General features: G+C 44.5%; 1 protein-coding gene across 1 annotated transcript in view; it reads left to right on the top strand.

The window, feature by feature from the left end:
- The first annotated feature begins 1,954 nt into the window (after positions 1–1,954).
- Positions 1,955–17,939, top strand: part of ISY1 (ISY1 splicing factor homolog) — a 36,638-nt gene continuing 20,653 nt past the window's right edge. The window contains exons 1-5 of the mRNA XM_008954769.5: positions 1,955–6,855; positions 8,639–8,661; positions 9,254–9,305; positions 10,888–10,953; positions 11,135–11,177. Coding sequence (XP_008953017.1) covers positions 6,853–6,855; positions 8,639–8,661; positions 9,254–9,305; positions 10,888–10,953; positions 11,135–11,177 — 187 coding nt within the window. The 5' untranslated portion in view covers positions 1,955–6,852. The remainder of the gene's footprint in view (positions 6,856–8,638; positions 8,662–9,253; positions 9,306–10,887; positions 10,954–11,134; positions 11,178–17,939) is intronic.

The raw sequence follows: 17,939 nt of genomic DNA, 5'->3' as shown, positions 1-17,939 counted from the left end.
TATTTTCTACCATATGTATGAAACAGCATAAGGAAAGACTTTTTTTCGAAGGCATCACTGTTAGGTTGGGGGAAAGATTTATTTTTGAAGGCATCACTGTTAAATGAGGTTTGGGGGCTGGTGTGCACATGGAGTTATTTCCCCCCAAATTCTGGGCCTCATGTAGGAAAACCTAAAACATAGCAAATGGGATATGTTGTTATGGCTCTTCAGGTCAGCTTAGTTCTCATTAATAATACTTTCTCCTGCGTTAATCACAGCTTTGTGTGTTGGGAAGGGGAAAAAAGTGGGTTGGTTAAAATTTAGAACTCCTTTGCTTCATGCACCCATTCCTTGTGCTGAATTTGTAGTACTTTAGTTTCCTTTTGAGACCTTTTGAAACAGCATAATTAAGGACCTATTCACAGGAGACTACAAAGTGTTCCTTTATAAGATAAAATTTATTTGCATTGACCTTGATGACTGGAAAGCAAATGCAACATGAAAATGTGCATTTTACAGAGAAATCCGGCTAACTAAAAGGAGTCACACTGGGCGTGGTGGCTTATTCCTGTGATCCCAGCACTTTGGGAAGCCAAGACGGGTGGATCATGAGGTCAGGAGTTCGAGACCAGCCTGGCTGACCATGGGGAAACCCTGTCTCTACTGAAAATGCAAAAATTAGCCAGGTGTGGTGTCACACGCCTTGATTCTCAGCTACTCAGGAGGCTGAGGCAGGAGAATACCTCGAACCAGGAGGCAGAGGTTGCAGTGAGCCAAGATTGGCGCCATTGCACTCCATTCTGGGGAACAGACAGACTCCGTCTCAAAAAAAAAAAAAAAAAGTACAATGAACCCCCCATGTGTTCTCGATCTAGAGTTAACAATAGTTTGAAAGTAAGTTATAGACGTGACATCACTTTATCATGCATCTTATAAGATGTTCTCATTACCACAGTACCATTATCATACTTAATGTATCTAAACATTCCTTAGTATCTGATATCTAATACTATATTCAAATAGCATAATTGTGTCTAAGAAGTGTTATGTAGCTATGTTTTCTAAACCAGGATCCAGTCAGCATTTATGAGTTGCATTAGGTTAATGTGTTTCTTTTTCTTATTTTGAGAAGGAGTCTTGCTCTGGAGCTCAGTGGCATGATCTTGGCCCACTGCAACGTCCGCCTCCTGGGTTCAAGCAATTCTCATGCCTCAGCCTCCTGAGTAGCTGAGATTACAGGTGCCTGCCACCAAGCCCAGCTAATTTTTTTTAGTAGAGACAGGGTTTCACACTGTTGGCCAAGTTGGTCTCTAACTCCTGACCTCAAGTGATCCGCCCACCTCAGCCCCCCAAAGTGCTGGGATTACAGGCGTGAGCCACTGTGCCCGGCCAGGTTAATTGGTTTCTTTAGTTTGTCTTACTCTCCTAACCTAACTGTTAGGAGGCTACAACAGTTTTTTTGAATGTCCTCTATTTACTGGTTTTCTTATGGTACCATTTAACTTGTTTTTCTATATCTCTGTGTTTCCTGGTCTGGAGGCTAAATTATTAGGTTCAGCTTAAAAGTTTTTGCCTTTTTTTTTTTTTTTTTTTTTTTTTTGATAGAGTCTTGCTATGGGCACCCAGGCTGGAGTGCAGTAGCTCAACCATAGCTCCCTGTAGCCTTCAACTCCTGGGCTCAAGGGATCCTCCCACTTTCAGCCTCCATAGTAGCTGGGACTACGGGCGTGTGCCACCAAGCCCGGCTAATTTTTTAATTTTTTGTAGAGATGAGGTCTTGCAGCCAGGCACCGTGGCTCACGCTTGTAATCCCAGCACTGGGAGGCTGAGGTGGACGGATCACCTGAGGTCAGGAGTTCAACACCAGCCTGGCCAACATGGCGAAACCCCATCTCTACCAAAAATACAAAAATTAGTGGGGTATGGTGGCAGTTGCCTGTAATCCCAGCTACTCAGGAGGCTGAGGCAGAAGAATCACTTGAACCCGGGAGGTGGAGGTTGCAGTGAGCCAAGATGGTGTCACTGCACTCTAGCTTGGGGGATAGCACGAGACTGCCTCCAAAAAAATGAGGTCTTGCTACGTTGCCTGGGCTGCTCTCAAACTACTGGCCTGAAGTGATCCTCCTGCCTTGGCCTCCTAAAGCGCAGGAATTATACGCAAGAGCCACTGTGTCCAGCCTAGTAATTCTTTAGTGGCATGCATAACTCTGTGTTTAATTTTCTTCATTTAAAATTAGCCGGGTGTGGTGGTGGGCACCTGTAGTCCCAGCTACTGGGGAGGCTAAGGCAGGAGAATCGCGTGAACCCGGGAGGTGGAGCTTGCAGTGAGCCGAGGTCCTGCCACTGCACTCCAGCCTGGGCCACAGAACAAGACTCCGTCTCAAAAAAAAATTTTTTTCCTTCACTTGATGAAAATATTTTTTCTAATTTGTTTTTTGAATCAAGATCCAAATGCTCTCTATACATGTGTTTCGTAATGTCTCTTAAGTGTCTAAGTCTCTAATAGTTTCCTGTCTTTACTGAAGAAAACCTGAGGTTGATCCTATGACCTATATTTGGCTGATTGGTATCATTGTGATATTGTTTCACATGATTTTTAACCCCCGTGGTTTTTGTAAAATGGTAGATTCAGAAGGTTGATTTTACATATATATAAACCTATATACATAGGTTCTGTTTTTTTTTTTTCTTTCTTTTTTGAGACAGAGTCTTGCCCTGTTGCCCAGGTTGGAGTGCAGTGGCACTATCTCGGCTCATTACAACCTCTGATTCCCAGGTGATTCTCCTGCCTCAGCCTCCCAAGTAGCTGGGATTATAGGTGCCTTGCCACCATGGCAGCCTGGTTTTTTTTTTCCTTTGTGTTGGAGTCTTGCTCTGTCGCCAAGGCTGGAGTGCTGTGGGAGCGTGATCTTGGCTCACTGCAACCTCCACCTCACAGGTTCAAGCAATATACCTAACTTTTGTATTTTTAGTAGAGGTAGGGTTTCCCCATGTTGGCCAGGCTGGTCTCGAACCCCGGACTTCAAATGATCCGCCTGCTTCGGCCTCCCAGAGTGCTGGGATTACAGGCGTGAGCCACTGCACCCAACCTCTTTTTCTTTCTTTTAGACAAGAATATATCATAGGAGATGCAGTGTGCTTCCTGTTGCATCATCAAGAGGTGCAAAATCTCAGGTTTTAGTTTTGGTGATCATAATCAGTTGGTTTGGTGATTTCAGTTTTGTGCATTCATCTTGAAGTTCCCCATTAATCTTGTACTAAGTGGATTTTACGGTTTGAGAGCCATGGATGATAGATATCCTGGAAGACTTCAGTTATAAGGAACAATTAATGGAAGAATTCTAAATCATTTAAAATGCAAGACTCCCAGGAATTAACGTGTGCTCATTCTTTTCTTTTTTCCTTCCGTCCGTCTGCCCGTCCATCCCTCCCTCCCTCCATTTTTTTTTTTTTTTTTGACAGAGTCTTGCCCTGTTTCTCAGGCTGGAGTGCAGTGGCACAATCTCTGTTCACTGCAACCTCTGCCTCCCAGGTTCATGCAATCCTCCTGCCTCAACCCCCCTAGTAGCTGGGATTACAGGTGCCCACCACCATGCCTGGCTAATTTTTTTTTTTTTTTTTTTTTTTTTTTGAGGTGGAATCTCACTCAGTTGCCCAGGGTGGAGTGTAGTGGTGCTATCTCGGCTCACTGCAACCTCCGCCTCCCGGGTTCAAGTGATTCTCCCACCTTAGCCTCCCAAGTAGCTGGGATTAACAGGTGTGCACCACCACGCCCAGCTAATTTTTGTATTTTCAGTGGAGGCAGGGTTTCACCGTGTTGGCCAGGCTGGTCTTGAACTCCTGACCTCAGGTGATCCACCCACCTTGGCTTCCCAAAGTGCTGGGATTACAGGCATGAACCACCGCACCCGGCCCTATCTCAAGCTTCTTAACTGCACCTGCTAAATCCCTTTTGCCATGTAAGGTAACGTACCAACAGGTTTCAGAGATTAGGATGTGGACATTTTGGGGGGCTGTTTTTCTGCCTGCAATACCTGCTCTCCAGTGAATCCATGTTTAGTGGAGGACAACATTTGAGGCACTTACATGGATGCTAGGGGACATACATGTGAATGTTAGGCAAAAGTGCTGCCTGAAGCCAGAAAGTACCTTTTTAATATTAGTTTTTTTCACCCAATTTGATGTGTTATTCTATCCCACTTAAAATACATGAACTAATAAAACCAGATTTTTTTCACCTGTGTGGTTGCTGTTCAGGAATGTAGGCTCAATGTTGTCTCACTTTAGCATCTGTATGTGAGATTTTCTAATTTTTGTAACCCGATGTAAATCATAGCAGCTTTGTTGGCCAAATCCAGCCTGCTGGCCAGTTTACAACTGCTGCTTTAGGATTAGTGATGTGATCCAATGACAGATCATAGTTGGGATTGGAATCCCGGATGTTTAAACTGTCTCAAATGGTAAGTAGGCATCAACCAGTCAGATTAGTCAAGTGGCAGGGGGGATAAAGGACGGGGTGCTGCAGGCAAAAGGAGCATCATGAAGAAAGGCAAGATCAGTGTGAGCAGAGAAAGGAAGGCCATTTAGCAGACTGGCAAGATAGGTCTGACTCATTGGTTGCAACCCTAAACAATTTTACATAAATCTTCACATAACTAAAGATTTAAGTGGGCCGGAGGCAAGGCCTTATTCTCATCCACCCAATGATGTCACCAAACACTAAATCTTGTCTCCTAAGCTCTAAAGTGGCTGACAGTTGGTATTGCCTTTTGTCTGACATCCAGCAGGATCTATTTTCTCCAGCATTGCAAGCAGATCTCAAGACTCATTCTGACCAGGTCAGCTTGGGTCTTAAACCCACCAGTCACTATGCCTAGGGAGATTGGATGGATGGATTAGCTTAATCTAGCGCTTGATCCATACTTAAAGCTGGGGATGCAGTTCCCTTCCCCACAACCAGAGGGCTCCCCAAATGGAACTGAGATAAGTGGGTAGGGGGAGCAGATGCTAGGACAACATAGCTAACACCTCTTGAATCCTGCTAATATGTGATCTCTGCATCCTAGAGTCAGGGACGTAATGGATAAAGGTGGTATGGACATGTTGAGAAGGCCTCATCTGAGTGAGGAATGACCCTGCTTGTTTCAGATCAGCTATTTAAGGTAAAAGTGAAGCTGCTTGAACAAAAGACCCCCAAATGCAGAGGCCTTAACAAGACATGTTTTTATTTTTCTCATTTTGCAGAGCTCAGTTTTCCAGAGCTGGGAGGGGGGAACTCTGGCATCTTCACAATACTTCCATTTCTGAATTCAGGTTGGCTGATCCCATGGACACCTCTCAGTCAGCAGAGAAAGGAAAAGGGCAAGGGATGTATATTTTTGTCATGGCTTCATCTAAGTGACACACATTCCTTTGACTCGATTCTCATTGGCCATAATCATAAACCAGACAGGTGGGAGGATGGGGTCTGTAGTGGGTGGCCATATGCCCACTTAAAACTTGTCACATTTCAGGTATGAGATTCTGGTGACTATTCTAAGTACTTTTCCTGTCCTGTCTGATCCTCAACCACATGTCAGCTGCTTCTCTCTTTGGCTCGTGCCTCCTGGCTGCTGCTAGGGTGCCCATCACTAGTTAGGTCCCGTGGTGGAGGGAGTCCCTGCAGCTGAGGCACCATGCTTGAAAGGGGAAAGCGGCTGTAACCGAATTTGCTGCGGGCCCTCACCTGAATTCCCCACCACAGTTCCCCTCATTGCTGACACCATGCGGGAGTAACCATCAGAACGTCTCCTACCAGGGACCTCTCCTGTCTTCCTGGTCCTTGTCTAACGATCTTCTGGTCCCAGCGATGTGCTCAGGACAGTGACCGCACTTCTCCAACCACCCTCCTCCCCTAAGTGGCACTTTTTGCCTGGAACTTAAATTTTTATTTTAAAAGAGGATGACCTCAAGCATCGTCCAGCTCAGAAAGGCCCCGCGATTCCAACAGACCAGCTCAGAAAAACTAGAAATGGCCCTAAGAAGTGACAAGGAAAAGTGAAGGAGTTTACGAAGCCCGGCCAGCTCCAACTCCTGCAGGACGCACACTCCAGCTCCCACTAGGGGAGCTGTCGGGGCCGTAGATCCCTCGTCGCAGAGATGAGGTCGAGTAATTTCCAAAAGGGGATATTTGCTCTCACAGAAGAACCAAGGAAGCCGGTGGGATTAGAGTAGCGGCAATCACTCAGCCTTCCACATAACCGCGCCCAGCGCCGCCTGCTCCCGCAGTACCGATAGTGAACGCAAGACATTTAGTACTCCTGTTTCCAGAGCTAAGACCCGCCGCCAGGGCTGAGTCCGAAAACCGCCAGTCCCTCTGCGAAAGCCCGATCACACGTCTGCGTGTGATGATGCCGCGTGCGGGCGCTACCGGAAGACCGCCTGACGGAGCGGCAGAATTTTCTCTCCCAATCTCCGGCCGGATCTCCCTTTCACTTCCGGTCCTCCCTTTCATTTCCGGTCCTTTTCTTTTACGTTTCCGACAAAACATAAGGCTCTGTGGGCAGTTAGAATCCTCAGTTCCTGCGAGCGTCCGCTTCGTCTGGGCACTTCCGGTACTCCCATTCAGTTCCGGTCCTTGTCTTACGTTTCCGGCAAAACATCAGTGTCTGTGGGTAGTTGGAATCTTCAGTTCCTGTGAGCGTCGGCTTCGTCTGGGCACTTCCGGTACTCCCGTTCACCTCCGATCCCTTTCTTCTACGTTTCCGACAAAACATCAATGTCTGTGGGTGGTTAGAATCTTCAGGTCCTGTGAGCGTCGGCGTCTTCTGGGCCTGTGGAGTTTCTTGGACAGGGGCCGCAGGGCTCCAGGACGGCGCCCTTAGCGACACCATGGTGAGTAGGGTGGGCGGGTGAGGGAGCGAGTGGATGGGTGGGCGGGCGGGGGGGCGCCCAGTCCACCTGGGGCGCTCATTCGGTAGAGGCTCAGACGTGCAGTGCTGAGGGCTTCAAGTTCCTTGGTGTAACGAGGGGATTCTCTTCCTGCCTCCATTAGCTGTCACAAATTGGAAAACTGGAAACTCGGGAGCCGCGTTACCGTCCTGGACAGTGTCTTAATCCCGATGAAGCTCTTTAGGTTAACCTGAGGGAAATTAAGACACAGAGAAGCACTAGGTCCCGCTCCGAGTTACGGTGCATAGTGTGGGCCGGCTGTTTGTCCCTAAATACCACAGAGAAGATTAAGAGCAGTTGTGACTATATGTTTCTGGGATTATTTCATTTATGTCCGTTCTCAGTCTGCTCCATAATATACAAATATCACGAGGGTAGGGTCTTTTCCTTATTGTCTGACACAGAGTCATTGCAGATGTCCAATAACTATTGAATAAATGAATGGCATAGACAGAAAGTGTTCTATGAGGGTGTGCTCTCTGTGGTCTGGCGTCATTTGTTGGTTTCTTCATTTCTTCAAGAAGCATTTACGACGTGTAAATTTAAGAATACACGTAGTGCCGGTACAAAGATGATTGGTACCGGCACTACGTAATATTGGCTACTGTATTATTTTCATTAAGTGAAGCCCCTATAAGAAACACTGGGCGTCATGGTTAGGTTATAAGAGATATATTGGAAGCCATTGTAGATTGATGAGCACAAGCTCCCAAGAAAAAGAGAGAAACCAGTGGAATAGAAGTAGCCGTTTCGCGGGAGGCTGAGGCAGGAGAGTGGCCTGAACCCGGGAGGCGGAGTTTGCAGTGAGCCGAGATCGCGCCACTGCACTCCAGCCTGGGCGACAGAGCGAGACTCCGTCTCAAAAGAAAAAAAAAAAAAAGTAGTAGCCGTTTCTGTGAGAAGGTATATCCCAAATTACTGCGGTGTTTGCCTATTTACCAAGCATTTGCCAAGTTTGTTTCTGTGTCAGTTGAAGGGGAGAATCTCAAAAGAGATTTAAATTGAACTCGATTTTGCTGAGTGTCTATAAATTGCATGCCTGGTGTATTTGTCTCATGAAGATATCGTGACAGCTCTGTAAGATGAGGTATGATCTCTATTGTAAAGATGGGGAAACTGAGTGATACACTACTTCTCACAGATGGTAAGTGGAAGAACTGGGAATGTAAGTCCCTGACTTAGCCAGGACTCTTTCTACCTAGACTACAACCCAGAAAACTCGTTCTCTGTTGGACACTGTGTTTCAGGGATAATTGAGTTGACATTTAGTGTGACAGAACTTACATAAAACTTTACGAAAGGCAGTCTTCAGACTTATTTTCCCCAAATACCACTGGCAGGGAACAGGCAATTGTGATGCTGGGTGTTAAATGCCATGGTAAGTATAATCCTTGATAGAGGACACCAGCCTAACTGGGAAGAAGGGGTCACAGAATAATGTTCTGGGTGGTCATGACACAAGTAAAATTTGAAGGAAGAATAATGCAAGTTAGCCAGATACAAGGTGTTAGGGTCAGTGGAGGAGTAAAGATTTTAAGTAGAGGGAGGAGCAGCCTTGGTCACAGGATTTGGACATCTTTTGATTTTTGTTTATTGTTGTTCATATAGTACTTCAAGTGGTTTGCTTGTGATTGTATTCTTGTAAAACTTTTCACTAAAAAGTAAATGGCAAGAAAAAAATATATTTTAAACATGGGCGTTTTTCTTCTCTTTTCTCTCTTTCCAGGCCCGAAATGCAGAAAAGGCCATGTAAGTATCAACTTGTTTTTGGCTGTAAATTTTTTGTAACTTAAAAACCACCATGTAACTCTTTGTGTATTTCCTCTTTTTGGTATCTGAGCCTTTTGAGAAGCTGTTTCTTTCTTTACATATGTTATGTTCTTACATATGCAAAAACATTCCTGTTTTTGCCCATTTGTTTTCTCCATTTATGTGTTTTCTCACAGTTTCCAGAACTTAAACACTGGATGAACATTTGTTCACCTGTGGTTGGTGCAGGGGTTGTGAGAGTGACAGCCAGGGAACACCATGATGTTAGTCTTTTAACACCTGGATGTATTGCTTATCACAGTGGTCTGATAAGTAGAGTTTCTCACAGTCCTTATGTGTAGTGTAAGTAAAATAGATTCTTGGGTGTTCAGGAATACAAATTGCCTCATAATTCCTACTCCTGAGAACATGGAAATCCCTAACTATTCTGTGGTTTCTTAATTACAATATATATATATGAATGACATTAAATATGGTCATAAGCAGATCTACCCCATACAGGAACATGGGTAATGAGAAGTCTGTATGAGCAGGATCTAATGGAGTCTTTTATCTTTTATATCGCTGGTAGGACGGCCTTAGCAAGATTTCGCCAGGCTCAGCTGGAAGAGGGAAAAGTGAAGGTTGGTGTAAATCTTCCTCATGAATTGTAAAGTATCAAGAATAAATGCAGGCTGGGCGCAGTGGCTCATGCCTGTAATCCCAATACTTCGGGAGGCTGAGGTGGGTGGATCACTTGAGTCTAGGAGTTTGAGACCAGTCTGGGCAACATGGCAAAATCCCTTCTTTACAAAAAATACAAAGATTAGCCTAGCCAGGCATGGTGGCGCCTGCCTGTAGTCCCAGCTACTGGGGAGGCTGAGGCAGGAGAATCACTTGAATGCAGGGGTCTTACACTGCAGGGAGCCATGATCATGCCACTGCACTCCAGCCTGGGTGACACAGTGAGAACCTGTCAAAAAAAAAAAAAAAAAAGTAGGGTGCAGTGACTCACGCCTGTAATCCCAGCACTTTGAGAGGCTGAGGGGGGTGGATCACTTGAGGACAGGAGTTTGAGGCCAGCCTGGCTAACATGGTGAAACCCCATCTCTACTAAAAATACAAAAATTAGCTGGGCATGGTGGCAGGCACCTGTAATCCCAGCTACTTGAGGCTGAGGCAGAAGAATCACTTGAGCCCTGGAGACAGAGGTTGCAGTGCACCGAGAGCGCGCTGCTGCACTCCAGGTCAACAGACTTCAAACTTCAGAATTTCCTATTTCTTATCTGTACCTGCTGACGCTCTTGAGAGTCTGTACACTTGAATTCCAACCTCCCCATAGCTGAGGCAGGGTGATGGATCTGGCTGCTTGTTTTTCAGTTTCTTCTGTATTATGATGACTGGGCCCGGCCCTTTTTTTTTTTTTTTTTGAGATGGACGCTCTGTCGCTCAGGCTGGAGTGCAGTGGCGTGATCTTGGCTCACTGCAACCTCCAACTCCCTGGTTCAAGCAATTCCCCTGCCTCAGCGTCCTGAGTAGCTGGAATTACAGGCACATATCACCACACCCAGCTAATTTTTTTGTATTTTTAGTAGAGATGGGGTTTCACCATGTTGGCCAGACTGGTCTCAAACTCCAGGCCTCAGGCAATCTGCCTGCCTTGACCTCCCAAAGTGGGAATTACAGGGATGAACCGCCGTGCCCAGCCTGATGACTGGGTCCTTTATTACTCCAGCTCTAATATTGAATAGGGACTGGAGTATGATGTGGAGAACAGCTGTAAGCTGAAACCGGTAAATTATTTCATTTCTTAGAGACTCACCCAAATTAGAGATAATATATACCATTCTTTGGATTTTTTTTTAAATTTTATATACACACATGTATATGAATACACCCATATTTATGTATGTTTGTTTTAAACACTGATAGACATTGTTTCTTAAGGTACTATAAATATGCCATGAAATAGCTATAACCTAGTTTGGCTGTCTCTCTATTGCAGGACAGTTAAGTTCTTTCCAATATTAAATACAATGCAATCAATGTTTTTCCTAAGGAGAGATTGTAGAATGAGGTTTAAGGCTTGATGAGGATCATCTGGAATGAAAACTTCAAATGTTTTTAGGCCATTAGATGATTTAGGCTTAAGGCCTGAATCAGTTCTGAATGTTGTTTGAAACTTGTAAATAGTATAATGGAAATGTGTTATTTTTTTCTCCTTAGGAACGAAGACCCTTTCTGGCCTCAGAATGTACTGAACTGCCTAAAGCTGAGAAGTGGAGACGACAGGTATGTTCTGGGTAAATCTGATTTCAGTAGAAGTAACAAGTCTCTCATTTCTTCTTATTATCTAAATGACTGTTAGACCAAAAGTCTAAGTATTTTTAAATACTAATTTTGAATTATAGTTTTTCTGTGCTTTCTAACATATTCAAAAATTATTAAAATGTATTACTTTTTTTTTTAATAGATCATTGGAGAGATCTCTAAAAAAGTGGCTCAGATTCAGAATGGTAAGCAAACTTGTTCCTTTAAAGTACTTGATTCTCAAATCCACAATTAGACTTGAGGACTTCAATACTCCTTTCAAAATAATCAATAGAGCAAGTAGATAGTAAATCAGTAAGGACATAGAAGAGCCAATCAATACGATCAGTCAGTTTGATGTAGTTGAAAGTTGTAGAATACTCTATCTCACAACACTGTACCTAACAATAAAGAATACGTCATTTTTTTTTTTTTTTTTTTTGAGACAGAGTCTCACTCTGTCACCCAGGCTGGAGTGCAGTGGTGCGATCTCGGCTCACTGCAAGCTCAGCCTCCTGGGTTCACGCCATTCTGCTGCCTCAGCCTCCCGAATAGCTGGGACTACAGGTGCCCACCACCACGCCTGGCTAATTTTTTTGTACTTTCAGTAGAGACAGGGTTTCACCATGTTAGCCAGGATGGTCTTGATCTGACCTTGCAATTCGCCCGCCTCAGCCTCCCAAAGTGCTGGGATTATAGGTATGAGCCACTATGCCCGGCCTAATACATGGTCTTTTTTAAGAGCACATGGAACATTCACCAAAATAAAACATATTGTGGGCTGCAGAACAAATGTTAGCAAATTTAAAATATTTGAGGCCGGGCGCAGTAGCTCACGCCTGTAATCCCAGCACTTTGGGAGGCCGAGGAGGGAGGATCACCTAAGGTCTGGGGTTTGAGACCAGCCTGACCAACATGGAGAAACCCCATCTCTACTGAAAATACAAAATTGGCTGGACGTGGTAGCGCATGCTTGTAATCCCAGCTACTTGGGAGGCTGAGGCAGGAGAATTGCTTGAACCTGATGGGCGGAGGTTACAGTGAGCCGAGATCACACTATTGCATTCCAGCTTCAGCAACAAGAGTGAAACTCTATCTCAAAAAAAAAAAAAAAATTGAAATTACACAGAGTATTTTCTCTGATTATAACAACAGATTCATATCTGAAAAATTCCTAAATATTTGGAAATTAAACAACATATTTGTAAATAATTCATGTGTCTGAGAGGAAACAGCAAAGAAATTAGAAGATATTTTGAATTTAATTAGAGTGAAAACGTAATGTCAAAATTTAGGGGATGAAAAAATTTATGGGATATAGTGCTTAGATAAAAATGTATAGCACTGGCCTGGTGTGGTGGCTCACACCTGTAATCCCAGCACTTTGGGAGGCCGAGGCGGGTGGATCACGAGGTTAGGAGATAAGAGACTATCCTGGCCAACATGGTGAAACCCTGTCTCTACTAAAAATACAAATATTAGCTGGGTGTGGTGTCGTGCACCTGTAATCCCAGCTACTCAGGAGGCTGAAGCAGGAGAATTGCTTGAACCCAGGAGGCGGAGGTTGTAGTGAGCCAAGATCGTGCCACTGTACTCCAGGACTCCATCTCAAAACAAAGAAACAAACAAACAAAAAATACATATATAGCACTGAAATAATAGAAAATTATGAAAGTTTTCAAATCAGTGATCTAAGCTTCTACCCTGTGAAATTAGAAAAGAAGAGCAAATTAAACCCAAAGCAAGCAGAAGGAAGGAAATAGTAAAGATAAGAAATCAATAGCATTGAAAACAAGATGAATAGAGAAAACAGACCAACAGCTGGTTCTTTGAAAAGATCAATAAAATTGCCGGGCGTGGTGGCTCACGCCTGTAATCCCAGCACTTGGGGAGGCCGAGGCGGGCGGATGACGAGGTCAGGAGATCAAGACCATCCTGGCTAACACGGTGAAACCCCGTCTTTACTAAAAATACAAAAAATTAGCTGGATGTGGTGGCAGGCACCTGTAATCCCAGCTACTTGGGAGGCTGAGGCAGGAGAATGGCGTGAACCCGAGAGGTGGAGCTTGCAGTGAGCCGAGATCGCGCCACTGCACTCCAGCCTGGGAGACAGAGCGAGACTCCGTCTCAAAAAAAAAAAAAGATCAATAAAATTGATAAACTTCTAGTCAGACTGACCAAGAAAAAATATACACAAATTAAGAATATTAGGAACCAAATTGGGAATATTACTATAGAATCTATATACATTAAAAGGATAATAAGGAAATATTACAGACAATGTTATGCCCATAAATTTGACAACTTAGATGAAATAGGTCAATTCCTTACAAGACACAAACTGCCAAAGCTCACTTAAGAGAAGTGGTCCTTTTTTTTTTTTTTTTTTTTTTGAGATGGAGTCTCGCTCTGTCACCCAGGCTAGAGTGCAGTGGCGAGTTCTGGGCTCACTGCACTGGGTTCAAGCAATTTCTCCCTGGGTTCACCTCCCTGGGTTCAAGCAATTTCTCCTGCCTCAGCCTCCCGAGTAGCTGGGATTACAGGCACCCTCCATCATAGCTGGCTAATTTTTTTTTTTTTTTTTTCTTTTTGAGACGGAGTCTCGCTCTGTCACCCAGGCTGGAGTGCAGTGGCGCCATCTCAGCTCACTGCAGGCTCCGTCCCCCGGGGTTCACGCCATTCTCCTGCCTCAGCCTCCCGCGTAGCTGGGACTACAGGTGCCCACCCCCTCGCCTGGCTAATCTTTTGTATTTTTAGTAGAGACGGGGTTTCACTGTGTTAGCCAGGATGGTCTCGATCTCCTGACCTCGTGATCCGCCCGCCTCGGCCTCCCAAAGTGCTGGGATTACAGGCGTGAGCCATGGCGCCCGGCCAAATTTTTGTAATTTTTTAGTAGAGACAGGGTTTCACCATGTTGAACAGGCTGGTCTTCAATTCCTGACCTCAGGTGATCCACCCTCCTCGGCCTTCCAAAGTGCTAGGATTACAGGTGTAAGTCACAGTGCCTGGCCGAGAAATAGTTCATTTTGTTTTGTTTTGTTTTGTTTTGTTTTGAGAGAGAGTCTCGCTCTGTTGCCCAGACTGGAGTGCAGTGGCATGATCTTGGCTCACCGCAGCCTCTGCCTCCCAGGTTCAAGCGAATCTCCTGCCTCAGCCTCCTGAGTAGCTGGGCCTACAGGCGCCCACCACCATGCCCAGCTAATTTTTTTTTGTATTTTTAGTAGAGACGGGGTTTCACCATGTTAGCCAGGATGGTCTCGATCTCCTGACCTCATGACCTGCCCACCTCACCCTCCCGTAGTGCTGGGATTACAGGCGTGAGCCACTGCGCCCAGCCCTGAAGAAATTTTTGATTGTTACAACTGGAAGGGTGCTACTGGCACATAGTGGGTAGAGGCCAGGGATGTGCTAAGCCTCCTACAAATAATTATCCTAAATAAACTACAGTGTCAATAATTCTACTGTTTAGAGACACAGTTCAAAAAGAAATGGTAAACCTGAGTAGTCCTATATCTGTTAAAGAAATTGGGGCTGTGCACCGTGGCTCACGCCTGTAACTGCAGCACTTTGGGAAGCGGAGGTGGGTGGATCACCTGAGGTTAGGAGTTCAAGACCAGGCTGGCCAACATGGTGAAACCCTGTCTCTATGAAAAATACAAAAATTAGCCAGGCATGGTGACGCATGCGTGTAATCCTAGCTACTTGGGAGGCTGAGGCAGGAGAATCACTTTAACCCAGGAGGCAGAGGTTGCAGTGAGCCAAGATTGGGCCACTGCACTCCAGCCTGGGTGACAGAGCGACAGTCCATCTCAAAAAAAAAAAAAAAAAGATGGAAAGAAATTGAATTCATTTCTAAATACCTTTCTAAAAGAAAATTCCAGACCCAGATGGCTTCACTGGTCAGTTCTACTAAATATTTAAGGAAGAAATAATACCAACTCCACATAGTTTCCTCAAGAAAATGGAAGAAGAGGGAACACTTTGTAACTCATTTTGTGAATTTTAGTATCAGCATTACCCTGATGCTAAAATCAGAAAAAGATATTATGAGAAATAACTACTGACAATATTTCCTATGAATATAGACAAAAATCTTTAATGAAACATTAGCATATCAAACCTAGCAATGTATGGCCGGGCGCGGTGGCTCACGCCTGTAATTCCAGCACTTTGGGAGGCCGAGGTGGGTGGATCGTGAGATCAGGAGATCGAAACCATCCTGGCTAACACACGGTGAAACCCCGTCTCTACTAAAAATACAAAAAAATTAGCCGGGCGTGGTGGCAGGTGCCTGTAGTCCCAACTTCCTGGGAGGCTGAGGCAGGCGAATTGCTGGAACCCGGGAGGCAGAGCTTGCAGTGAGCCGAGATTGCACCACTGCACTCCAGCCTGGGCAACAGAGCGAGACTCCGTCTCAAAAAAAAAAAAAAAAAAAACCTAGCAATGTATAAAAAGGACAATACATCACAACTAAGGAGGATTTATTCTGGAAAACCATAGTAGATTCAGCATTCAAAAATAAGTTAATTCACTGTGTCATTCTAAAGAAGAAAAACTGTATGATCTAAGTAGATGCAGAAAAAGTATTTGACAAAATTAGACGTTTATTCATGATAAGAACTCAGCAAACTGGGAATAAAAGGGAACTTTTTACCCTGATAAAGCACTTCTTTTTTTTTTGTGAGACGGAGTTTTGCTCTTGTCACCCATGCTGGAGTGCCGTGGTGCAATTTCAGCTCAATGCAACCTCCGCCTCTCAGGTTCAAGTGATTCTCCTGCCTCAGCCTCCCGAGTAGCTGGGATTACAGGTGCCAGCCACCACGCCTAGCTAATTTTTGTATTTTCAGTAGAGACAGGGTTTTACTATGTTGGCAAGGCTGGTCTCGAATTCCCAACCTCAGGTGATCCACCCACCTTGGCCTCCCTAAGAGATGGGATTACAGGCATGAGCCACCACACCTGGCCCTGATAAAGTACTTATAAGAAACCCGTAGCCAATAAACTATTTAATGGTGAAGGATTGAATGCTTTCCTCTTAAGATCAGGAACGAGGCAAAGACATCCATTCTCACCACTATATTCAGCGTGATGCTGGAAATCCTAGCCAGTGCGGTAAAGTAAAAAAAGGAAATAAAAGGCATAAAGATTAGAAAATAATAAGTAAAACTGTCTTTTATTGTAACATAGAAAATCCTATATAATTTTCTTTCTTTTGAGATGGAGTCTCGCTCTGTCACCCAGGCTGAAGTGCAGTGGTGCAGTCTCGGCTCACTGCAACCTCTGTCCCCTGGGTTCAAGCGATTCTCCTGCCTCAGCCTCCTGAGTAGCTGGGACTACAGGCATGTGCCACCATGCCCGGCCAATTTTTGTATTTTTAGTAGAGACAGAGTTTCGCCATGTTGGCCAGCCTGGTCTTGAACTCCCAACCTCAGGTGATCCACCCGCCTCTGCCTCCCAAAATGCTGGGATTACAGGCATGAGCCACCACGCCCACCTAAAATGCTACATAATTTTCTATGTAGAAAATCCCAAGGAACCTACAGAAAGATTTCTAAAATGGATAAGTGAATTTATCAAGATCACAGAAAAGAAGTTCAGTATACAGAATTATATATATACACACACCCCCATATATATATTCATATATATATTTATATTTATATATTTTTATATATTTATATATATATATATTTTTTTTTTGAGACAGAGTCTTCCTCTGTCACCCACGCTGGAGTGCAGTGGTCCAGTCTCGGCTCACTGCACCCTCTGCCTCCCAGGTTCAAGCTATTCTGCCTCAGCCTCTCGAGTAGCTGGGACTACAGGCATCCACCACCACACCTGGCTGATTTTTGTATTTTTAGTAGAGACAGAGTTTCACCATGTTGGCGAGGCTGGTCTGGAACTTCTGGGCTCAAGTGATATCTGCCTGCTTCAGCCTCCCAAAGGCTGGGATTACAGGTGTGAGCCACCATGCTCAGCTTCAAAATTATATTTTTATATACTAACATTGAACAGCTGGAAATACAACATTTTTTTAAAGTGCTATTTACAAAAGCACCAAAACACAAGAAATAACTTAGGTATAAATCTTTTTAATTTTAATTTTATTTATTTATTTTTTTGAGATGGAGTCTTGCTCTGTTGTCCAGGCTGGAGTGCAGCTCACTGCAAGCTCCGCCCCCTGGGTTCATGCCATTCTCCTGCCTGAGCCTCCCGAGTAGCTACAGGCGCCCACCACCACGTCTGGCTAATTTTTTTTGTATTTTTAGTAGAGACGAGGTTTCACCATGTTAGCCAGGATGGTCTCGATCTCCTGACCTCGTGATCTACCCGCCTTGGCCTCCCAAAGTGCTGGGATTACAGGCATGAGCCACCGCGCCTGGCCATACTTAGGTATAAATCTAACAAAATACAGTCAGGATCTGTATGCTGAAAACTAGGATGCGATGACTAAAGAAACCAAAGAAGACCCGAATGAATGGGGAGATACACTGTGCTGTTGTATGGGAAGACTTAACACAGTACAGATGTTAATTCTTTCTCTCTTCCAATATATCACAATCAAAATTCTAACAGGATTTTTTGTTTACATTGACATTCTATGTCTGAAATTTAATTGGAAAGGCAAAGGAACTAGAATAGCCAAAACAATTTTGAAAAGGAACAAAATTGGAGCATTCATTCCACCTGATTTCAAGATGTAATAGAAAGCTCCAGCTTCCAGATAATGTGGTATTGGTGAAAGGACAGGGCACATAGACCAAAGAAACAGAATTAGAAGTCCAGAAATAGAGCCACACTTAAATGGTCAGTTGACTTTTTCTTTTTCTTTTTTTTTTTTTTTGGAGATAGAGCCTTTCTCTGTCACCCAGCCTGGAGTACAGTGGTGCAGTCATAGCTCACTGCAGCGTCCACCTCTTGGGCTCAAGTGATCCTTTTGCCTCAAACTCTCATGTAGCTGAGACTGC

Source organism: Pan paniscus, chromosome 2 (assembly GCF_029289425.2).
Source record: "Pan paniscus chromosome 2, NHGRI_mPanPan1-v2.0_pri, whole genome shotgun sequence".
Taxonomy (NCBI): Eukaryota; Metazoa; Chordata; class Mammalia; order Primates; family Hominidae; genus Pan; species Pan paniscus.
The sequence above is the reverse complement of the archived record's forward strand: the minus strand, read 5'-3'. Positions and strand labels throughout refer to the sequence as shown.